This window comes from Monopterus albus, unplaced genomic scaffold (assembly GCF_001952655.1).
Source record: "Monopterus albus unplaced genomic scaffold, M_albus_1.0 scaffold251.1, whole genome shotgun sequence".
Lineage (NCBI taxonomy): Eukaryota > Metazoa > Chordata > Actinopteri > Synbranchiformes > Synbranchidae > Monopterus > Monopterus albus.
The window spans coordinates 154,858-179,636 of record NW_018128131.1 but is presented as its reverse complement, the minus strand read 5'-3'; the positions used below and the strand labels follow the sequence as shown (position 1 = coordinate 179,636).

Genomic DNA, 24,779 nt, shown 5'->3' with positions numbered 1-24,779 from the left:
TGGATGTACAGGATGCATAATGGTGGTCCAGGGAGAGGGACAGTGATGTGAAACTGGGGAGTCTGATCAAAGATGAAGATGGGATACAAGATGTCTGGGTTCCTGAGTCTCAGCCCAGTTGATAAGTGACAAGCATGACCACTGGAAAATTGCATAGAGTTACATAAGGGGAAAAGAAATTATTAGCATGTGACAGTCCCATTTTAACACAGTGCCTGAAGTATAAAATTACACCTTTTTATTTTAGTAAAAATGCTAAAGAACAGTTTGTGGTGAGGTTTGTTACAGAGGATGGAACAGTCAGATCTCCAGATGGAGAGACCTTCTGAATGCTGGACTGATGAGATGAGCTACACAGTTTAACAGCTGCACAGTAGAAAATAAAATGAAATAAAATAAAGGCTCCAGTCTGATTTCCTTCAAGAACCTTAAACTCTGCTTTGCAAATTCACAAGCTGTCAGAACATTTCCAGGTAAATATTCTGACATGATCAAAGTAATAACACTTCCTCAAACAATCAAAATGTTTATATATGGTGTTAAATGTTTTTTTTTTTTAACTCATTTAAATATGGCAGAGATTTCCCTAATTTTACCAACAGTATGCAGGAAAACCTTGGTCCTTAAAAACAAAAAGAAAAACCTCATGGCACAAACACTGCAGCAGCATGACACAATAGTGGATAAAAGGTATAAAGTAAGAAAATGACACAAAAATCTAAAATAAAGTTTTCATGAATAAACAATTTTGGATCTCTGTGATTTGGTACAGAATAATTTCAGGAGCAGGGTTAAAGTGGCCACTTTTTAAAAGTCCAACTTACTGAGCCCTCATGTATGTAAAATCAGCATAGTTCACTCTGAGATCATGTACAGTTTTCAATACGACATGGCCAAAGAGCTTATACTTCATTATTATTACTCTAACTTTTTTTTTTTTTTGGTATATCAGTGTTTTGGGGCAATGACCAAAGCTCAAAAGATGCCAACACACAATAATCATGCGACATGGATGTGTAAAGGTTTCTGTTAAATACAGCATGCATAGAAAAGCTCAAGCCACTAACTGTGGCATTTGAATTAAAATGGGATGCAGGTACTGAAATCCATCTGGCCAATGAAGACAACATTTAGTTTTGCTTAGTTTAAACTTTGTATTGAAGGGGCTGCTTGTCAGACAGCCTGCTGTGCTGCTTTTGACCCTTGAATCTTCTGGGTCTGACGTGAACAGGACAGATTTAAAAAAAAAAGAAAAAAGAGAGAGAGCAAGAGACTGAGAAAAGGTATAGAGGTTTGGTATACAGTACTGTTGTCTCAATTTCCAGTCAGTTGGACTTTGACAGAAGCCTGAACTCTCAGCGACGGACTCCAAAGACTCTCTTCCCTCCAGGTGTCACCGACCACTTGTTCCTCCTGTCTTGGATCTTCTGGAAGATGTTGCTGCCACTTCTCCACTTCACTTTTTTATAACTTTTCATTTTCTTTACCTGTTCATTTAGAAGTGAAAAGGGAGCGTGAGAATAAGCCCAACAAGCAATGGCAGTGCTAAATTTGTACTTTAATACACATGAAACAACAACATTAGAGATGCAGTGATCAGAGGCTGGAAACGGCCAGTTTTCAGCGTTGATGGGCCTTGACCGGCGACCTTATCCATCTGCGATATCCAATTCTGTGCTGATGAGATTTAGAGGCACGGCAGTCCATGTTGCACACGCAATGGCACAGACCAAAAGTGTAGCGTGTGCAGCATGTAGCATCTCGTGTGTATTTTGAGCGAGACTCGGGCCAGTGTCTGTAACGGATGGGTGTTCACTCAAGCACTGGAATTACTTGGTGTACAAAGAGCACACAGAGGAGCCAAGAGAAACACCTTGGAGAAGAGGAAACTACGCCCAAATCTCCAACAAACAATACACAATGAGGGAATCGCTGGTCACACATGAACCGCATGTACAATGTATCTAACCTGTGGTAAAACACAGCAAATACAAACTACACACACTACAAAAAGTAGTAACAGACATTCAAGTTCTATTGCCTGTTGTACCTGTTTATATTTGGAAACGTACAAATAATGTACTTCATTTTTAGTTAGAGGGTTGTTAAAAGGATTGTTAGAAAATGTTAAACTTCAATACAATGTTTTATTTTTCTTACAATTTAATTTTTCCATTAAAGAAAACTGTAGAAATATTTGTGTATGCTGTCAATTACAAGGTCAGATGAGCAAACCGGAATCGGTGCATCTCTAACCAAAATCTAAGACATTATTCTTATAATTCCCCATGTTCCAATTTGTCCTCACCTTTCCCTTGTCAAAGTCTTCATCCCACTCATCGATCACAGTGTCACACTTGGCATGACGAGCATCCTCAATGGCATCTCTACTAATAGCCGAGACCTCTCCATCCCAACTGAGGACTACATGAGACAAACACCCATAAATGCATACAGAAAAACATCTTTTACTAAACATGATGAAATTGAAATATAAAGGCTCAAATGTACACAGCAGTAAGTGTGTTACCGTTGGCGCCATAGGCCTTATCTGTTGCATTCCTAAGGAGCTCCTCTACCACACTACTTGTCTTTGTCCCATCCCAGGCTCTGGGAGCAGCTCGGATCAGGGCGCTCTCTCTTGGTGCGCTTCCATCAGCTGCTGGCGCCTGGTTGCGTTTGTAGCCATCTTTCACTTGGCTGTCCCACGCTACTACTGTGGCTGGATTGAGAAAACAATCAGCAGAAAGAAATGAAAAGCACAGAAAAAAGAAGAAGAAGTGATTAAATCTGGCATTCTAAAAATGCAATGAGTCATACTCTCTTAATAATTGCGAAATTACAGGTCACTCAAATGAAAGGCTGAGGGGCTGTGGTGGTGCAGAGCGATTTTCGGCAAATAGCTCTAATCAGTACAGAAGGGTATTATATGTTCTGCGTTGGCATGGCAACAAGATCTCACACTCCGCACTTTAGTTTGCACAGCAAAAGTACAAATCTGTTCTGTGCATGTACAGAATGTGTAGGCACTCAAATTCACATACCTGAGTTTTGGTGGCTTATTTTGCTGTTCTTTTTAGAAGGGGGCTCTGCTGTTTTAGGCTCATCATCCTGCCCTTCTGAACATCGCCTGCTCTCCTCCCACAGTCCCACCTCTTCCTTTAGCCTTTTCTTCTTCTTCATCTTTAATTTCTTTTTCAGCATTATCAAATCTCCTGTGTCATTCTGAATGACTGTGGCCTTGATGTCTGAAATGCTGTTGGGGCAAAAACTGAATTCCGTTAGTTCAATGTGCTTACTGACAAAAAGAAGATTAATATTGTATGTGTGTGTTGTTGGTCATAAACAGAGTGTGACTAAAGAGTTACTTGGTTGTTACAGGAGCACAGCTATGTGCCTTGTGGTTCCCAAACCAATAACTCAAACTGAACCAGAGGCTGTGTTTTTTTTTGAACAAAGTTAATCATGACTGTATTTTCTTTCAGGGACACAAAGACAAGTAACTAAACACACTAACAAAACCTCGACCCACTTTTCTGATGCAGAGCATGCTGGAGTCGTGTCCTGTAGAGCTTCCACCAGTTCCATCTTCTTCCTTTTCTTTTTCTTCTTCTTCTTCTTTAGCAACACCGAGTCCCTTCCCTGCTCTTCCTGACTGGACTCACACTGCGTTTGGGTTGTGGCAGTTAACTGAGGCGCCTGTTTAGACTGTTCTGCATCTGGGTGGGATGCTAAACTCCATATGCCACCTTTACACCAGTCCTCTTCCTGATTTGATGCATCCAGATGAGATGGGACACACTCCCTCTCCTGTACTTTCTCTCCATCCTCATTCTCCCTCTTTCGCTTCTTCTTCTTTTTCTTCTTGTGCTTCTTCTCGAGAGCAGATTCCAAGAGGTTGGACGGTGTTACTGTAACTGGGGACGTGACTTGATCTGCGTCACCCTCCACCTCAGAATGGCGCCGCTTCTTTTTCTTCTTCTTTTGGTTGATCTTCTGAGATGAAGGGCTGTCTGGCTCTTGCACCATGGAGCTGAAGTTGTTGGAAGACTTGGGGCTCTGTGGGCTGGGACTGTGAAGCCCATTGGTTTTAAGAGAAAGGCTGGCATTTGGTTTTTGCAGTGTGGAGAGAAGGGACTGTTTTTGATGGCTCAGCTGTTTGAGTGATGCACTTGAGTGAGCAAAAGGTGAAGACTGGACTTTGGGTGAATGGAATGGACTAGCTCTGTGGAGAGAAGAGAGGGAATCTGGATAAATGCTGTCATTGTCATTTCCCATGGATGAATCTGAACACCATTTGCTTTTCTTGTGATTGCCTCATACTTTATACCTGTGAGTGTGAGAAGGTGAAGCAAAGGTGGGAGAGTTAAGCTGATTTTGATGCATGGGGTCACTGGAAGGCTGGTGTGGCAATGGGGGCAGAGCATCAATGCTGCTCGGACTCCGGCTGCGAGCCTGCAGTTATCGACATAAATAAAAACTTGGTGGTCTAAAGAAAATATCCATGAATGTGACAAAAATAAGGAAAAGAATCAATGGGGGCAGATTAATGGGGCAGAAGGAAAAGATGGAGGGAGAAAAACAAAGAGGAAAGGGTATGGCAGAGAAGAATCAGAAATGGTTAGAAAAAAAGAACAAACTAAAGGAAAAAGACAAAGTCTAAACAAGTGCTACCATGTGGTTGATTAGACAGGCACACTGGAGAAAAAACAAATTACACATAGCAGAAATTAAACTAGAAAAGGAGCGTTTCCTTGCATTAATAAAACTACTTAATGAAATAAATGATCACATTTTGGAGAGCAGTGTGAAGGTGGCAATAGGACACCAAGGCTTCATGAGCTTGCAGTAAGACAAGAAGTGGTGTTGCTGCTTGTGGATGGGAATGAAATTCACCTTCTTGGCTGACAGGGCCAGTTTCTTGGCAGGGGGAGGAGACATGGTGCTGGTGGCTTCGGCTGTGATGTTGTTGAGGGCTGGGGGTTTTATTTTTGCCGTCTTCTGCTCCTCCGTGCTCTGAGAGCGCTCCACACTCTTGGCTGGAGACGCCAGGCCACTGGGACCTTTACGAGGTGTGGTGGGAATCTCACCTACTGGTGCACTTTTGGGACCCATGGAGTCCTAGCAAAGGCAATCATAGCCTGCGGTTATGCTTTGGTGCATCCACACTTGGTCTGAGATGCATCTCCTTAAATGGCACAAGAAAAATCTAAAGTATCTGTAATATGTGGGCCATTTACCCAACAACGTTATTTCATGTCTTTAAACAGTAGGTCTCACTGAGATCAAGATGTCTTTTGGCAGAGAGCCCTTTAGACAATTTTCACATCTACTTTGACATCAACATACTTTGCACATCCCGATGCATACGATCAGATCAGATGATTCTGCCTTTAAAATAAGATGCATGTTAGTGCTTTTTCTGTTACCTTTGAGTCAGTGCTGTCGGCAGAGGAAGAGTCAGACAAAGACTTAAATGAGGTAGACACTGCCATGCCTCTGCCCTCGCCACCTTGCTTTTTATCTCCATCCGTCCTGCTGACCCCATTGTTGGAAGGGGTCGGAGTGCTGCTGCGGGACGGTGCTTGGCTCTGAGGAGAGGGCTTCTTTAGCTTCTTAAAAGGCTCCTCGATAGCCGTGGGTCCACCTGGCAGCTTCGGTGGGCCACTGGAGGATGGCATCCAGTTGGAAAGTCTGGGCGGTGGCTGAGAGCTCACCCCATTTCTGGAAACGGGCAAGCCCAAACCTCCATCCACAGACTGGATCTTACGCAGTTGTGCAGGCTCAAGTTTCTGTAAAGAGGTGAACTTGTATTAAAAATATATTTGACCAAAATGTTAAAACTGGGAGCACAACTTCCAGCATTTCATCTTAAAAGTCCTATACCTTTGTGACCTGTGGGGAGGAGAGAGGTCCGTTCAGGTTAACCCTCTTTATCTGTTCAGACGACACGCTGTTCTTCCCAGGATGCAACATCCCCTGCTTGGTGGTCTGCCCATCTGCATTCTTCTTGGTTTCAGGGATCCTTCAACATACAAATAAAGGACCTGGTTTAGCTAATTATACTTCCAGGAGAAACAGGCACCACCTTCTTTGATCCCTAGCAGCACACCAGTGTTTTACCTCAGGTAGAAAAGCACATAAGCCTGCTGGTTCAAGACCACTTTGATGTTACTGGAGTGCACCATTGAATCATTCATTTGGTACCACTGTCCATTGCTTGCCTGAAAGGAAACAAGGAGGTGAAAAACATTTAAAAATAAAGCCGTCACATCATCCATCATTACACAGTCTGTAGTTAAGACCTTTATTTTAAGCATTTTTCTTATTTGCTTTTACAGGTGGTTGAAAACAAGATGCCTCATCTCGAGGTACTTATTCTAAATAAAACAAAAAAAAAATAAAAAGATGACCTGACCTTTACATAGCAGTAGTAGTGGCCAGCATGACAACTGTAGCCAGAGTGCACCAGAACAGCATAGAGGCCGTACATAACAGGGTCGCCTGAGCTCTGAGACATGTAGGGGCGGATGTTCAGAAATTCTGGAAATCCAACATCCTGAAGAATAAAACAACATATGGAAATGTTCAACACGCTAAGAAATGAGACAGCTCTTTTAAATAGTCAATGGTATGAGGGCGATTTGTTAACCTTTGTTATTTTGCCTCCGCTGAAGTTGGCAAACCTCTTCAGTGACAGAGTCAGTACATTGGATGTTCGATGGACTGTGAAGCGTTTGGTCGCTGGCACTTTTTTTTTGCACCTAGAGAAAAATTTGTGTTTTTAAATCTATTTCAATGCCCTGCAAATTTACTTAAAAATATATGATGCTGCGTGACTGGCACTCACTTGGCACACATGTAGGCATTCTCTCCACTTAATACGTCTGGTTTAACAAACAGTTCCAGGGCTCGCACTATGTTTACAGCTTGCTAAAAGACAAGCACAGAAAACTATGACATTCAGAGGGAAAAAGCTTGTATGCATATAATAATTTCATGGAAATAAGACATACTGGTAATGCCTGGTTCAGACTACATGATTTTTTTGTCTGATACGATGGTCACTATGTCAGATTATAGGAGTCATAAATTCTTAGACAGGGGCTATGACAGACTACATGTTGGTGCCCAACAGATCACATCCTGACATCGTTCACAACTTGGAGGCAGCCAGGGAGCAGGAGACAGAATAGTGTCTGTGGTATATGTAATACTGGCTGCTTGTGTTCAGAAAAGCATAAAAAAAACCGGGGGTAAAAAAGCCCGTGGACCAGTGTTTGGGTTGCAGGAAGAGGGCAGCAGCCTGTGTATTGTCTGTCCTTCACTGAGGACTTTAAGTAGCAGTTAAAAATAAGTGTTTTGAGTCGGAAGAAAAACCAAAAACTAGCTAGCTATTTCACAAGACTGACTGTGAAAGCCACTGTGCTAACGTTAGCTGTATCACTGTGATATTTAATGAATAAGGTTCAGTCCATTATGCCAGAAGCGGTGTGAACAGATGAGCCATCTGTGCGCCTGTTGGTCAGCGTTGGCCCAACACGTCGTAGACGATGAAAAGAAATTCTGACATACTGGACTTTGTGTCAGGGCGTCGTAAAGTTGTCGTTTACTATGGTACACTATACGGAATAAAACGATCGAATGTCGTGTCAGACACAGTTTGTCAGTCGGGCTGTCATCAGGCTTAAATCGTGTAGTATGAACTGGGCATAAGACAAACTGTAAAACCTACCCGAATCTCCACAGCAATGTCCAGGTATGGGTCATACGTGTCTGACACACTTTTACAAATAGAGCATTTCACTGAAAGACAAAATTAAAAACAAAATCTGACTCTCACGTGTGGAGCTATTTCAACAGAAAGCAATCCGTTAATGTAGCAGAGCTGACAGTGATTACTGGAAATGTTTCACAGAGACCTCTGTTTCATTTCCTGTAAACAAAGAGCTGACTGCCGACTGCCTCCGAGCTCAAATCAAACATTAGGGGAAAATACCTTTACATTTCTTCAGTTTACATTTCTTGCTCTTCTTATATCCAGATCCAATTGTTACTAACTGACAGGTAGCAGTGCTAGTCCGCTACTTTCAGAGCACATTAGCTCAAATTGACACCCGAACAAAGTCAAACACTAAAGCCATTTCATTTGCAAGGACACACGCTCATATAGAGGTACACAATAACAAGTCTGCAGCATTTCAGTGAAACATGCATCCCAACACTGTTTGGTGAGGTGAAGCAGCAGGTGGACACAGTACAAAGGTTTACACTAGTGCCTACTGTGCCTTGCCTAAACACATACACTTAATGTACAATTTGTCAAATAGAAGCTAAATTAAAACAGAATAGCAATCGACATACAGATTGAACAGTGTGAGAGGGAGACACATCCCCCTACATAAGACAGATAAGATGTCCAGTATGGCACCTCCTCATTTTCCTTGCATTGCAATTAGGACTGTTTTAAACAATAAACATTTTGTTGACACCAACAGACTTAGACTACTCTGATGGGAAATCAGTAACAACACCAAAAACAGACAGACATCTGGAGGCATTTTTATCTGTGAAAACGTCAGTACCTCTTGACCTGAGGTAACCTCCAAAGATCTGGTGAACCAGCGTTGTGGCCTGGGTCTGTCTGTCAAGCCTACAAACGAGAAGAAACCAGAAACGATCAAACAATATTTACGTAAAACCTAGTATCGTCATACTTTTCCGAAACAACAGTAAAGCCTTACTTAGGGTACCCATTGAGACAGGCTTTCTGCATGGCATCGATAGTGTATCGCAAAAATTCATGGGCATCTTCTTGGCTTCCAAAGCGAAAGTGTCTGGCAATTTCTGTGTTGGACAAGAGTGCACGTTAGCTTCAATCCAATCTTCCCAACACTTAGTGCTTCCACAGCACTAAGTGCTCTATGATAATTACTCATGTTTCAGCCACACCACTTTCTGAGTCAGGGGAGTTCAGAGCAAAAAAGATTTTTATACATCCCTAAATGGATAGTAATGACTATTGTAGCGAGTAAAAGAAAGTTAGCTAATGTGTGCCATTTTAACCCAGAGAGACAAAAGTTCATTTATGTTAGAATCATTAACTGACTGCTCAAATGAATCCTATTTGCATAACATCAATCCGTAGACAACGAGACAGAAGAACAGCTATATTATTAACAATCCAATATTCTGCTCAATAGAAAGGCTACAAATGTGTCTGTTTAACAAATATGGCAAGTGGACAAACCAAATCGGTTTTCATTTCAAAAACAATAGAGTTGCAGGTTATAATGCAGTTTTAATGACTGGGAAAAAAAACATTTATACAGTGGGTACGGCAAGTATTCAGACCCTTTGCTGTGACACTCATATATTTAACTTAGGTGCTGTCCATTTCTTCTGATCATCCCTGAGATGGTTCTACACCTTCATTTGAGTCCAGCTGTGTTTGATTATACTGACTGGACGTGATTAGGAAAGCCACACACCTGTCTATATAAGACCCTACAGCTCACAGTGCATGTCAGAGCAAATGAGAATCATGAGGTCAAAGGAACTGCCTGAAGAGCTCAGAGACAGAATTGTGGCAAGGCACAGATCTGGCCAAGGTTACAAAAAACATTTCTGCTGCACTTAAGGTTCCTAAGAGCACAGTGGCCTCCATAATCCTTAAATGGAAGACGTTTGGGACGACCAGAACCCTTCCTAGAGCTGGCCGTCCGGCCAAACTGAGCTATCGGGGGAGAAGAGCCTTGGTGAGAGAGGTACAGAAGAACCCAAAGATGACTGTGGCTGAGCTCCAGAGATGCAGTCGGGAGATGGGAGAAAGTTGTAGAAAGTCAACCATCACTGCAGCCCTCCACCAGTCGGGGCTTTATGGCAGAGTGGCCCGACGGAAGCCTCTCCTCAGTGCAAGACACATGAAAGCCCGCATGGAGTTTGCTAAAAAACACCTGAAGGACTCCAAGATGGTGAGCAATAAGATTCTCTGGTCTGATGAGACCAAGATAGAACTTTTTGGTCTTAATTCTAAGCGGTATGTGTGGAGAAAACCAGGCACTGCTCATCACCTGTCCAATACAGTCCCAACAGTGAAGCATGGTGGTGGCAGCCTCATGCTATGGGGGTGTTTTCCAGCTGCAGGGACAGGACGACTGGTTGCAATCGAGGGAAGGATGAATGCGGCCAAGTACAGGGATATCCTGGACGAAAACCTTCTCCAGAGTGCTCAGGCCCTCAGACTGGGCCGAAGGGTCACCTTCCAACAAGACAATGACCCTAAGCGCACAGCTAAAATAACGAAGGAGTGGCTTTACAACAACTCCGCGACTGTTTTTGAATGGCCCAGCCAGAGCCCCGACTTAAACCCAATTGAGCATCTCTGGAGAGACCTGAAAATGGCTGTCCACCAACGTTTACCATCCAACCTGACAGAACTGGAGAGGATCTGCAAGGAGGAATGGCAGAGGATCCCCAAATGCAGGTGTGAAAAACTTGTTGCATCATTCCCAAAAAGACTCATGGCTGTATTAGCTCAAAAGGGTGCTTCTACTCAATACTGAGCAAAGGGGCTGAATACTTATGACCATGTGATATTTCAGTTTTTCTTTTTTAATAAGTCTGCAAAAATGTCAATTCTGTGTTTTTCTGTCAATATGGGGTGCTGTGTGTACATTAATGAGGAAAAAAATGAACTTAAATGATTTTAGCATATGGCTGCAATATAACAAAGAGCGAAAAATTTAAGGGGGTCTGAATACTTTCCGTACCCACTGTATATTAATGATCAGTGAGGAGTGTGTTATGCTATGAGGTTTAACAGGATTCTTTCATTGGGCACTACTTACAGTTGGCCTCTAAGGCTGGTACCTCATCTCACACAACCTGTTCACTAATGACCTAATAAAAAAGCTTACAGTCACTTAGTGACTTCAGCAGGCTGATGTCTCATCTAAAAGTACATTAGAGCTAATATGGCTCTAAACCCTTTGCCTCTGATGTTATTTCCTAATGGAACAAAGGGATGGTACGAGCTGGTAGAATTGTTATGTGGTCATCACCATATTCCCGGCACATTTACAACAATGAGTCATCACTGAGTGGGAAAAAGGAATAAGACACCATGCACTAATGACCAGTTCAGTGCACTTCTCAGACAAGAGGGAGACAACAGCTTGACCAGAGGAAATGTGTGGGTGCTGAAGGGGTGGTTGTAGTTTTATTTAGTTTGATAACCCAGCTATGAGGAAGACAAGCTTGATGAACACATGGTGATTTTTTTGTTATATGCATTTCCATTTTTCTAGCTGTGGTTCCACATTTCTCACTGCAGAGGAACCGCTAACTAAACGAATGCCAAGAGAAACTCTAAAAGACGTAGAATATCTATCTCTATGTCCGAGCTGAAAAGGAGGAAAAAAGGTGGACTGTACAGTTTTGTGATAAAGCTGCTCCTCTCAGCCCGCAGTCACAAGGAGACAGAGAGGGCATCAGGGGGAGAGGGGGTGGGGGGTGAGGAGGAGGAGGTGGAGACATGATTGCAGCAGCATATAAGGAAGTAGCAGGCAGGTAGGGAGGGCGCACTCCTTGCCATTTTGAAGTGTAACTCACACTTCATCCCTACTCTCTACATGGTGTTCATTCGCAGCCTGCAGCCTCATTGCTCCACTTATCTACTGCAGGTACTGGCTCTTGTCACATGGTACGCTGTGGCCAGTGTTGCATCATTGTGCCTCTGGCAGTATTCAACATTAAAATCAGGTGGGTCATGATTCCTAACAGAACCTACACCAACACTAGTGAGCACAAACTGCTCTGACCCAATCACATGGAGCTGAAGAAAGATGGATGCCTTACTTTTCAGGTCTCTGATGAAGGAGACAGGCTTGATGGCATTGCCTGTGTTGGCAAAGGCTTGGATGATATGGTTCTGCATTACACAGATCATACAAAAGCCTGATTGGTGACCTGAAACACAGATGACGACAACAACCACAAAGCAGAGTCAGAGTCACTCACAAAATAAAAGTTTTATAATGAAAACTGGGGGGAATGCAAATTAACCAATTCATATCGCACTGCAAACATGATCTCATTAAAAGTCAGCATTCAGATTGTTCGGGGTTCATCACAAAGCAGTATAATCTGTCTCTGATATAGCTACTTCATACAGTAGGTAAAAGACCAGCATAAGTTAAAAGCACACTGGATTTAAAAACGAGTCAGGATCATCACAGGAATACTGACACATGCAAAGACATACTGATCAATTCCTGATTTTATTTCTGTAAACAAATATATGGATATTTATTGATGTATAAAGGCATAAACAGGATGAAAATAATGCTTCAGATTTTATTTTAATCATCAATCTGAAGGTCTCTGATGGTTGACTCTACTTGACCGGCAGCGTACTTTGGTTTTCTCCACGTTTGTCTGTTTTCCAGACAAACATTTTGAGGACTTCAAAGGAAAACAACTGGTTTTCCTTTAAACCTGTGTGCCTGCAAATGTTTTTGGACACCAAGAACAAAGATGAAAAGCAAGTCACCCTTCAGTTCAGGTATTTTTCAGTAAGAGTTGGTAGAAACTGAAAAAGATGAGCCTTGTGTATGCAGTAATGTATGTCAATTCAATAGTCATGGAGGCTTTATCAAGCAGGTTTTATCCCTCATAGCACATGTGGACAAATTTGGGAGCATAAATCCCAAGAGCACGATTCAAATACTCACAGGCACGGCTGTGCTCCTTCGAGAGCAAGTAGTTGGCCAGTGGCGGGGTGTAGGTGAGACACTGCACTGTGGAGTTGAGGAAGCACGTGTTACCGAGGTTGTGGAGGCCGGCTCCCACCCTGTACACACGCTCCCATTTAAGGGTAAGCTTGTTCCCTGGGAAGAGCATCTTCTGCGGGGCCGGGATCCCATCGCTCTGGCCCCCAGCCACATTTTCTGAGACTGAATGAGGAAAGCATTCAATTTTGGGACAAGCAGAGCAGTAATGTGCAGAACACAGGAACTGAGCTTTCAGGGCTAGAATCAAAAGGTGGCAAAGGTCAAACTATAAACCTCAGCTACATTTTCAGTGCAGTTTGAGAGCTCACCTTGCCTCTTTATTTGGGGAGGCTCTGTGGCTTTCTGCCCTGTACCACCCTCATTCCTTGGATTGAGAATCACATACTTGTTCTTCAAGCTGTCCAGCTGATAGGTGAACCCCTTGCTGGCTGGCTCAAATTCTATCTTCTGCAAAAGGACCTTTTTGGCCGAAGACGCCAACAGTTTGTTGAGGTCACCCTCATCACCCGAGTCCTTTCGACTGGGTTTTAATGCCTCCTTGAGTTTATCCACTATTGGCATTGTTGGAACATCACTGCAGAGAAAGATTAGATGTCAGTGCCATAAACTTGGCTGAACTTGACATGAAGTAGCACAAACAAAGCTTGCTCACCCAATTTCCCCAAACGGATAATAACAACATGTCATTTGATTGTCTAAACCTTGCATAAAGGCACTTCAAGGTATCTTGACCGTCTCTGAGCTTAATAGGAAAAAATAAATGTTGAATTTCCCTTCCAGCTAAGTGTCTATGAGTAAGTCTGTCAGGTACCTCCAGGTCATATGATGTGGCTTCACAAGAGATACAAGAACTGAGTGCTTCTGAGGAGCCCGCTGGCTCTAGGCAGCTGTTCTTACCATTATCAACACATGAGACATTGGTAACACAGGGAAAGGGAGTGTGTACGATATAGGGAAGGATAAGCATAAGGTGTGTTAACTGCCAAGTCAAATTTTTATACAAAACATTTTTGCTTGCATCAATATATTTACTGCTATCTGCCATGTGGCATGTTTATACAGTGCATCAAATGTTTTCATCTGGACTATCAGTGACATGCGAGATGCTAAAAGATAACAAATGATGCTAGAAAAACAGTATAGTTGTACTGGTTGTCTGCTTTCCCTTTAAATACAGTGGAGCTGAGAGCACAAAAAAGGACCACTTCAGCGTAGATAGTGTGTGTGCATGTTTCCAGCCGCCTGCCAGTCGGTCTAGTGAATGACTTGTGATGTGTTATTTTCTACAAAAAGCAGCAAGCTGGCAAAGCGTGTTGCACGCTAACTGGGGAGTGAGTAAACCATTTATTCCACCTCCAAAGGCCTCAGTTTACCCAGGATGTAGCCAAGGTGCTCCTAAGACAACAAACACTCCTAAAAGTGATAGTACTACATCATGTCGACATTACAGCACCACACCGACATCGAAGGCATGGAGTGCCGCGAGGGTCGTTCTCATCAGTGTGGGCAGTGACGTCACGAGAGGAGGAGGGCTCAACATGCATTGTATGCACAAGGGCACACTGTCCTTCACGTGCTGCTGATACAACTAACAATGACACAGCCTGCAGGGACACAGCTAATCACAGTGATGCAAATGCTGTTCCAGACAGCATTGTTGATACAATTAAGGTGTTTAATCTGATTATTATGGAATGACAATCAGTCATTCTAATTTCACACAGGAACTTTCCAATGTTAATGTTGGTAAAGAGAATGTTTTAAGAGTTAGACTGACACTGGGTAATTATCTAAAATCCTATCCCTAAAAGACTCCAACTTTGATACTGTTAGGTGACGCCAGTTATTCACCTGTACTGACATCTATGCATGGGTTATAGCCGAGACTACAAGTGTTAACATTCATGCATATGTATAAAAATATGATCTGGTAATATGACCGGTCAAATAAGCAGAACTTCCATCTCCATCTTACATCGGGTATAAAATGACACAGGTTGATGTAAGATGGCTCAATCTGAAAGCAAAGTTGCACATGACAAATCACAAAAGCTGCCATGTGCAGATGTGGATGCTCAAATGGTTTGCATCATATCGTCATCATTTCAGTTTGCTCAGTACCATGTGCTGTCATTTCAGGCAAGCCTCTGGCTTGGTATCAATATCACTAACCTGTCTCATGCTTCGGAGGTATTTAACTCCTCAGGAGTCAATATCTATCATTACAATAGTAAGTACAATTAAGGAGAAAAATGCTATTACTTGAGAAATACTGATCAGCACTGAAGCAATTACTTAGTTTGTTCATACAAGAGGAAATTCATCAGCACTCAGCTGTTAATGTTGTAGGCCTACCAGTTCACAGTCTGCCATTTTTAAGCAAAAATGTCTTGTTTTAGCTTCTAAAATGTGGATTTGCTACTTTAGCCCTTTTCTGAACCATTGTCAAGACAGTAAAGTAAATATCTATGGGTTTGAGACTGTTGGCCTGACAAAATCATTAACAGTGACACAAGGCTTTGGGAAATTGGTGGACATTTTAAACTATTTACAGAAAGAAATTATTAATCTAGAAGACCAACACTAATAACGCTGTTGTTACACCATTGTTTGCATATCATAATTGAAAGTGATTACTTGCACCTACTTACATGACAGTGTGGTTGACGGGGTTGTAATCATGAATCAATAAACTGAACCGCGTGAATGACCATGTCGAGATTTTTAGATAAGCCATTGGCCCAAACATAGAGAGCACAGGGTTCAGTCTTACGCTGTAAGGAACAATTATCCAATGGCGAATTATTTAATTGGCGCAAATGTGGTTTTGGCACAAATGCTACTGCGCCAGTTGAAATTTAAGCTATAATAGCAACCGAAAATCAGACTATCTTTACAACAAGCTTATCTCTACAACAAGCTTTACTTGCATAATAACACAAAATCACAGTTATTCCCTGGTGGACTAAAAATGTGAATGCTCGACTTTAGGGGGAGCACGCTTAGAGCAGCAGCGCCTTTAAAACAGCACCATCGTTTTAAGCTATTTAGATAACTGGTTAAATTAGCTGTCCAATTTCGCGGACTTTATGTTAACCTGGTCGGCAGTTTTTGTTTCACCTACATGCAATAGTCTCTTGTATAGCAGTTGGAATCAACTCTTCGGGCTAGTTATCACATCTTAGCTAAATGCTAGGTTGCTAAGCTAATGTCGACGTGAACGGTACCAAGTTCAAAGATAAAACGTCGTTATTGCTTTGGCAAACATAACTTATTCGGTGTTTAATTTATTGTCTTTCCTTGCTGTCGACTGTATCGTGATCTACAATTTAAGCTTGACAGCAGCAGCAATTGAACCAGTGAGCCGACTGACTGTTAGCTAGCTTCCTTCAATGCTGCAATGTGGGTTAGCATATTAGCGTCCAAGTGGCTAACATCCCCAGCCACCACATCACATTTGTTTGTTTACCAGCGTTATTTCGGAAATACCTACTGACAAATAAAACGCATATCCATAAGGTGTTCACTCACCTTTTGTTCAATCACCAAAATTGTTGACAGTACAGAAATCTGCTTCCTCGGCTGTAGCTTTTGGTTCTGATATTTTCGCCCATGCTGCATTATCAGGGGGCGGTGACGACAAATGACTATCATGGAACAAAGCCCAATCAGAGAACAGGTCATGAAATAGCCGAAAGGTTCAGCCAATCAGCGCTCAAAGTGACGTAGCGTTGTCGGGAGAGAACTACACGTGACTTCACGCCAGCGCTGTTTACCATTGATGCAATTTTTTTATGTAAGAACAAAGCATCGAAATACCATGTTATTGTATTGTACAGTCATAGCAGACTGCATCAGTGTGCTGAAGCAAAGCTGTTACTCCCTTACATAAAACATCCCCGGTGGGAATAAATAATAGTTCCCCTATTGATGCTGATTTTGGAAAATATTTAATCATAGTAAAATGTCAGTATATTTAGTATGTTTCATCCAGATGAGACAGCCATTACGCACTCATAGAATAGCATAAACTCAATTAAAGAAAAAAATGGCTTGATGCAGTTTAATTGTATTCTTGAAGAGATTTAAATAAATGCTATGTCTGATTGCATATCTGGGCAGTGGGTAGACCCGTGAAGGAATGTGTATGAATGCCACATGTTGTGGTCTCCACTAGATGGCAGCAGATTGCTATTACAGTGTCAGTCCTTTATTGTCCTTGTCTGTAGGAGGTCTTCTGATGTAAATACTCCCCAAAGGCATGATACATGATTCTTGATTTCCGTTTATTCTGGTTACTGCTATATATATGGCAGTTGTATTGATAGTTCAGTGGTAGAATTCTCGCCTGCCATGCGGGAGGCCAGGGTTTGATTCCTGGCCAATGCAAGATGTTCATTTTGTGCCTTTGATTTGTTTATTTGTGTTGCGTAAAATGTAACGTTCTGATGAAGCTGCTTGTGTGTATAGGTTCTAATGCTTTGTTACATGTAACTGTTTATTTTAAGACTAAGTGTTCTTTGTTGCAGGGAGTGTCAGCAAGTTACAGCAGCGGTGTCCTCATTGTGTTCTTTTCCGTGTTTTTATGAAGTCCTGTTCTTATGTGTCTGTTCTTATGGTGGTGTCTGTTCTTATGGTGTTATGTTGGTTGTTCTCTATAGCTGCTGTAAAGTATCTACTCTACTCTACTCTACTCTACTGTGCCTCCCTAGCACAACAGAGAGAGTCTTGCTCTCCCTGCATCATCATGTATGCCTCTTTAGACTAATTAAACTACTATATGTTAAATGCACTGCTCCAGTCACCTAGAGCATTTGTATATTTCATATAACATGTACAATTCTGCTGAATTAAAATAATTTATAGCCTGCACATTGATGTCAAAATAACCGATACAAAGATCTTCAAAACAGGGTTTGGCATTTAATATAATAGTCAAATGTACAGAATGTTTCAGTTGGACATGCATGAAAAAAATTATTTTATCTCATGTGAAACCAGCACAAGATATTATTCTTGATTACAGTTTCAAATGAAGAAGCTTTTTACACTCTCATATTCATTATTAGTCACACGACATTCACTCAGTACTTTTAAGATCATATCCATGGCATTGCAAGTATTAAAATATGTTCTTTAATTCACTGTCCTAAAAGATGAACTAGACAGTAAACAGACACATAATGTGTGTATTTTGCTAATATTGTTAAAATTCTAAGTCTTCTCTTTATACAATACCAATAATGTCATTTGCCAGTTAAAAATCCTGAAAATTTGGTGTTTTTTCAGTAGATTACATGTAACCTCCTTAAATAAAATGTGCTCTTACACTTACTAAAGCATAATAAAGAGAAGGCCTTAATATATGTTTAAAAAACTACAAAATGGAGGGTCCTATTTTCTTTTTCAGATATTTGCATCAGAGACAATATGACAGCTGCGACAGCTGTGTTCAAAGTGCATTCTGTTCAGGAATATTTGAAGAAAACAATTACGGTACCATAGCATTGACTGTGTTGCCATTAGCATGTCACTCTCACTATAAACAGGTCTGGAACATCTTATAAAAAAGTTGTGTATACTTAGAACAAGACAGAGATAGGACCCTTTTCTTTTCATAGCTCTGCATGTCACAAAAGATGCTTAATTCCAGCTAATGTTATTTATCAACACATAGATTTTGAGTTGTGAGTTTCATTATAAGATTATAGTCCACTTTAAACAATACACTTGGTTAAAAAAAAAGAAAACTGTAAAATTAAAAGCACAAATACTTTGAACAGGAATACTAAGTTATGATGATTATCCCTTTGTTTCAGCTGAAGGAGAAATGGTTTATAAGGAAGTGCTTTGGATTTGGGGATAGAAGAACCAAAAAGTGCTGAATGAATAAAAATATTTTCTTCAACCTTAACATGGCGCACCCTATAAAACAATAACAATTTCACTTGTGTGTTTATTTCTGTTTTTGGAATTTATATCTTAGTACATCTCCACTGCAGACATCCTTGTAACATTGGGCAGCGGTGGAGTTAAGGGTCTTCGGTGTCCAGGAAATCCTTTTTGGGTGGTGCAGCCCCTCTGTACCAAGCACAAGAATCATCACTCCTCTTAATACAAGCATAGTGTTTGGCCTGCTCTCCAGTGACTGTCCTCTCAACCACCCAGTCTGTCCACAGGCAATCCATTGGGCCGCTGATCGTGCAGGGGATGGAGCTGCATGGAATGATCTGGGGTTTGGAGAAGAGACCAGGATGAGGGGGTGAAGTTACAACAAGCAATGCATGATAGTGCATGATATGCAAGATAACTTTAACTTTTTTACTTTGTGGCAAATGCTACTTGATTATTGAATATCCTCTACCTTGCATTCACAGCCCATTTCATAGCGCTGAATCAGGCTCGTCTTTTGGGTGTCACTCAGGTCCTCCCATGGCATACCAAACTCGCACAGTGAGATATGAAGCTTCCCCTCAGCATTCAGTTCGCCTACAGCAGAGGGACAGTGTCGCAGACTCAGTGAGATGATGTAAAAACTGACATGAAGATGCATCAAGAAACAGTATTTATTATATTGCATAATGTGTGATTGATAATGTGGTTGCAGACCTACCTGTAATAAGATACTCCGTGCCATCAGTCTCCAGAGTCACTCCACACACTGAAGAGGTAATAGCAGTGTATATGGCATCAAATTCCTGGTTAGGACCTTTGAACATCTGGAATTTAAAATGATAATAATAATTAAAAAAAAATAATTTATATTGGAATTATGCCCAGACATAAAATGAGAATTAAGACAACCTTGGACCATTTACCTTGATCTGTTTGATGTCATACTTGATCTCTTTGATTGAATGTCCATAGAGGATGTTACCAGTGTCGACCTCCTGCGCTCCAACTACCTTTGCCCTGATAACTGTAAAGAGATAAAAACAATCCACATTTAGAGTCATTATATTTGAAGACAAGGTTTCACAGTGAAACATTGTTGTCATATTAAAACTGAACTGGATCTGATTTGGGTTTGTCTGCGTCCAATCTACTGTATGTCCTGCCCAGGTCTGGCATGCTACGATCGGCAACAGCACATTGCTGTGGCTTGGAACTGAGGAGTTTGCATGTGCCAGGTGTGGCAGAGACAGAGGCACATGAGTGTTTCATCAGCTGCAATCAGAGGGGAGGAATGTGCGTTGCCTGCTCCCAGGCTGCTGGGCTGACACAAGAGGAAGCTAGTCAGCAATCTCTGAAAAGCTGAACTAGATCACTCGCCTCGTCCGCCAACCTGCCTCTCTGTCTGGACAGAGGTGCTGACATGCAAATCAACTTCTCTTTTTCATGTGCTGCCTTTCTCCTTTGCTCTCTAAGCTCCAGCTCCCAGACTCAGAGAGGTTTGGATGGGAAAAAATATAACAGTTCAAGTGGAAAAATATTATCAGAGCCATAAAGACGAACCTTTGAGCTCAAATACTGAGTGTTCAACATAAATATGACTCAAGCATTTCACAAACACTATGCTTCTTTCATGTGACTCCAAATGTTGAAGTACAGTTTGGTTTTGACCGTATGTCTGTCTTTGCTAAATGGACGACTGGCATCATGCAAGTTGCAAATTCAGTGAATTCACTACTGTGACGACTACAGCAAAAAAAGTTTCCAAAATCAGGTTCAAAATCAAGCTTTTAAGTGAAGGCGACTAGTGACAGAGTTAATGTTAACCAGATGTTCTCTCTGAAGTCTCACTTCAGTTCTCTTTCCCAAGGTGGCAGCTACTGACTGCCTCAGCATACTGCCCACTTCCGTACCCAATAAGATCTAGCCCTTTAATGTGATGAAGATATGAAGCTGTGAGCCACATGTGCTCTAATTTGTTGACAACGAAGGCTTAGAGAACATGTCCTTTTAAGGGTCTAAAAAAACCAACCCTTAATGGAAAGAAAACAGGAAGAAAGCAGAGTGTGTGGACATACAGAGAGAGCGATGGAGTGATTAGGATGGTTACATTCTGCAAGCAGGGAAACAGAGGAGAGAACAGACAGGAATAGCAGCCACAGTGCCCTGTGTATACGGGGAGAAGACAGCTCTTCAAAGTATCGCACTGCTGTTATAGAGTAAACAGGGAGAGCATGAGCGAGAGGGGCGAGATTTAGTCTGTAGCCAGGAAAATGTGCACAACACTAAGCCGTAGAGTCCGCAAGCTTTCCTGTGTGCTGCAGAGCTGCTGTGAAGTAACAGATATACTGACAAACAAGCAAATACAAGTTTAGAATGACAAACTGTGCCTAGTGATATACACCAGTCACAATGTTTTTGGTTTAGAAATCACAGACTCCTTCACACAAGCTGACATGCACCGAGAAAGTCTTCAAATTCTCTGCCTGTAAAGTGGATTAGAAGTAATCTCTTTTGCCAGAGAGTGCAGAATCACGAATAGATCACTCCTCCTTCTACCAGAGTAAAGTAGGATAGATGGAAATATAGACAGCATGTGAAAACAGTGAAATATGTGGCTGATGTAAACGACAGCACTGCCTATAATTTGAACATGTGGCCCTTAACAACAACTTTGCGAGGGGCAGAGTTGACTATTTATGTTATGCTAAACATGCTAAAATGGACAAATCATACTAAGGAGATGCTAATTAATGCTATATGCATTTCTCTCATTCATTATTTGTAGAATATCTACATTCTGGCAATTGAAACAATAATCCGTAATATCCCACAGGAGCTCCCAACTTGCCTGAAGCACATGTTGACACAGTGTCCTCATCTAGTTGAAGACATTTAGAAAAGTGACTTAATTTTCTGCCCTGATGTGCAGCATATACATGATTATGTTTACTGGAACAGGCTGACCAAGCCCCCCCCAAAAAAATCACAAGTATCACAAAACCAGGAACTGAGGGAACCATCTAATTTTCTGGTTACTCAAACAATAAACACATGATTCTGGGTGTAGTACTGTGGCCATGGGAGTGTTTTAAAAACAAAGTCAAAAAGAGACAAAAGTCAATGCATGTCATGTAATTACAGGGCCTGTATATCCATTTTACTCTCAGAGAAGCCGCAAAGTGGTCACACTTTGAATTAGAAAAATTAAACTACAAATTCAAACTGACTTCTGTGCTGATCCTCTCCAAGGATAAACGGACGAATCCACCATGATTCTTTTCTTTTCTTATAAATTATACATGGTATTTTATAATGTTTAATCCCTTTGTCATCTTCCCATCACTACCTAACTATGCTAATAGTTTGTCTTTCAGGCACCCAAATTATATGTTTTAGTTGACATTTTAATGTTTTTTCTTACACTTTTTTAATGGACTGCACATGAGAGGCCAATGTAAAAATGTTGTTTTCCGAAGGGGAGTTGTTTTGCTTTAAATTACAATAGATTTTTGTTTCAGTGAGCACACTGAACCTGCTAAACAGATCAATCCAATGCAATATCATCAGTGACTCTAGCATTTAAAGCACCCGCTGCCTCAAAGCAGGGAAATCTGGTTTCAGTGTCAGCTCTGTTTACACAGCTTGCAATGTTAAACCGGAAGTCACATTAAGGCCAGCTGTCCTGAGATGATTCACTTTCCCTTTTCCCAGAAGGAGCTCAGGTACACCACGTGTTCGCCAGGAATGTTTTAAATAAATACATAAAGAGCACAGCATATGACTGTCCAGCATTCCTCTGACTCAGCCAAAGACCCGCGGGATGCAATTTAATTTATGAGGATTTTTATTGTCTGTTTTGACAAGATAAATGGAACGGCATGCTCACAGCAAAAGCTGACCTGTTTTTTTCTTGTTGTTTACTGGAATGGAGAAAGAAATGAAAGAAGCTCTAGTAAAATAAAGTAAAAAAAAAAAAAGTAAAGGTGGACAGTAACCAATGAAAACTTGAGTCTGCTTTAGATTAATGGTTCTACTCTGCTGCTCAAACTTTCCATTACTATGTTTCAAAGTCTCTGGTTTGACTGCTGCTGTTGTATCTTGACTTTGCCTGCACAATGAGATTAAATACAACTGATCTTTATCAAAACTGACTTTGCAAGTGGCCCAGTGTTGCAATGATTTGACAATAATGTGTAGTTTTTGACTGTTCTTCCTAATATAAAGCATGAACCACTGACACTAAGTTTGCCAGTTGCCCTTGTTCTTGAGTAATTTGTTGTGAACTCCTGACACTAACTTAAGAAATAGTTTCACTTCAGTAAACTGTCTCACGCTAAGTAGAAGCTTCCCAAGGCAATGTTTCACTGTGCAGCACAGGCAAAGCAATACCATCCAAATATTGTATTATATAATAAATGACCATCCCCCACACTTCAGAGAATAGACCAGAATGTAAGATCAACACGTTCAGTTAAGCTACAAAGAAAGCATAAGGAGTTAAGGTGATGCTACCTATGGAAGATAATGAACTTCATTTTGACTGTGCCAGCTCAACTGTACAAAGTCAGCTGCTTATTCATTGCCTGTGCAGCAGCCAGTGACTTTACATGCCACTGAAATCACAAATTCACGTTTCTCCACAGCGTCTTGCTTTTGAGTTGACAAAATTCACAAATGTGCCATAAAATTTTGTGAACTCTTTCAATGCCTGATATGCTTTAGCTGCCCCCTAAATGACAGTTTCATATGGCTATGATGCAGGCTGATCCTTTTAACAAAATGTTGGTTTATGGTGGTAGGGGGGGGTCTATCCATGGTGCTGAACCAGCAGCGGTGGGGTCAGGGTGACATTAGAGACTGTGATGAAGTCAATCAGTCTGAAAGATGAATATTAGTCCACAGACTCCGAGCCCTGCGCCCACTACCTGACTAAAAGTGCATCAAGAACTGACTTCAAATGCTTCACTTTATATTGTGAAGCACGTACAAAATAACACTAAGAATGTTAATGATAATGACAACCTGATAACGTCAAATTAATTGTAACAATAAATAAACCTACTGGATTTTCTGACTTCCTCCACTCTGTCTTACATGAGCATTGTCTGCTGTCTATAATTTAGAAGTGACAATTTTAAAATGATGTCAGTGAAGAAGAATAAAGCAATCATAACAAAATAAATGAGATTTTCCGTTAAAAATCCCTCCACCAGAATAATGTGGTTTCTTCGCCCTCCAGTGCCATGGACTCCAAAAAGAAACCTTTGATTAAGTCGGCTTCTGTGTACATACCGCACAGTCAGCCAGCTCACAACCAAGAAAAAAGACCCTCAGCAAACCCCAAATTAAATAGCTACACAAGCTGCTCCCTGTTGAGACTCTTGTTAGTTTAAGGCCTATGTTGAAGGCAGCAACAACCAGTGATTTGTAATATGTAAAATAAGAGGGAAACTATCCTCATGGCCTTTGAGTAAGAGTGAATTAAATAGGAGGAAATGAACCCTTTGTATGATTCTTATTATAGTTTACTCACGAAGATGACTGTAGTGTAAAAAGGATATAAAATGTCTGAAGTATGCTATATTGATGCTGAAATGTATCAAGATAAAAGAGAGAGAGGAAAAAGGAGGGCAGGGGAAATAGAGAGCATTCCACCCTCCTCTTCCCTGTGAGTGTAAACATTAGAGTAGAGCAAGTTAGCAACATTTAGCCTCTCAGTATTTACAAGATCTGTCTAAATCCTGTTTTCTATTCATTCATTTTTAGCCTTTAAATCAACTTACCAACATCTGCGCTGCAAACCATTTGCTGAGGATGTGCTGGGGCGCAGCTACAGGCTTCTGCTACTTCTTCCACTCGCCAAAGAAACAGGACGGCCAGAGTGACAAAACAACTGCTCACCCTCCAGGTCATCTTAGAAGACTATGCTGTTTAGCTGAGGGAAAATAAGGAAGAAAGTTGTGCAGTTGTGCGGTCTCGTAAGCCTAAGGGAAATTAATTTAAAATGCCCCCAAGTGAATAAAAGACAGTCCACTTGTCAAACTTTGAGATGCACAAGGCATGAGAGGGAGTTCCTTCCTTTATAAGACT

At 41.3% G+C, this 24,779-nt stretch overlaps 2 protein-coding genes across 3 annotated transcripts; both read right to left on the bottom strand.

Annotated features, from left to right (window-relative positions):
• Positions 1–911: 911 nt before the first annotated feature.
• On the bottom strand, positions 912–16,434 carry usp36 (ubiquitin specific peptidase 36). Its single transcript, XM_020620973.1, has 20 exons — positions 16,326–16,434; positions 13,103–13,368; positions 12,735–12,956; positions 11,860–11,970; positions 8,745–8,847; positions 8,586–8,653; positions 7,736–7,806; positions 6,851–6,933; positions 6,653–6,764; positions 6,419–6,559; positions 6,124–6,224; positions 5,887–6,025; positions 5,430–5,792; positions 4,897–5,121; positions 4,331–4,455; positions 3,533–4,225; positions 3,045–3,256; positions 2,531–2,722; positions 2,309–2,424; positions 912–1,487 (listed from the first exon to the last, which is right to left on the bottom strand). The coding sequence occupies exons 2-20, from the start codon at positions 13,353–13,355 to the stop codon at positions 1,356–1,358; spliced, it is 3,462 nt and encodes a 1,153-aa protein (XP_020476629.1). The 5' UTR covers positions 13,356–13,368; positions 16,326–16,434; the 3' UTR covers positions 912–1,355.
• Positions 16,435–17,704: 1,270 nt separating this feature from the next.
• Positions 17,705–24,779, bottom strand: LOC109972220 (metalloproteinase inhibitor 2-like). 2 transcript variants are annotated; one of them, XR_002276660.1, is made up of 6 exons: positions 24,473–24,779; positions 19,613–19,713; positions 19,408–19,513; positions 19,159–19,283; positions 18,770–19,024; positions 17,705–18,366 (listed from the first exon to the last, which is right to left on the bottom strand). XR_002276660.1 is itself a non-coding variant. In XM_020620933.1 (5 exons), the coding sequence occupies exons 1-5, from the start codon at positions 24,600–24,602 to the stop codon at positions 18,827–18,829; spliced, it is 660 nt and encodes a 219-aa protein (XP_020476589.1). In that variant the 5' UTR covers positions 24,603–24,779; the 3' UTR covers positions 17,705–18,826. The 2 variants fall into 2 exon arrangements, 1 of the variants encoding a protein (XP_020476589.1); XM_020620933.1 differs by having other exon boundaries at positions 17,705–19,024.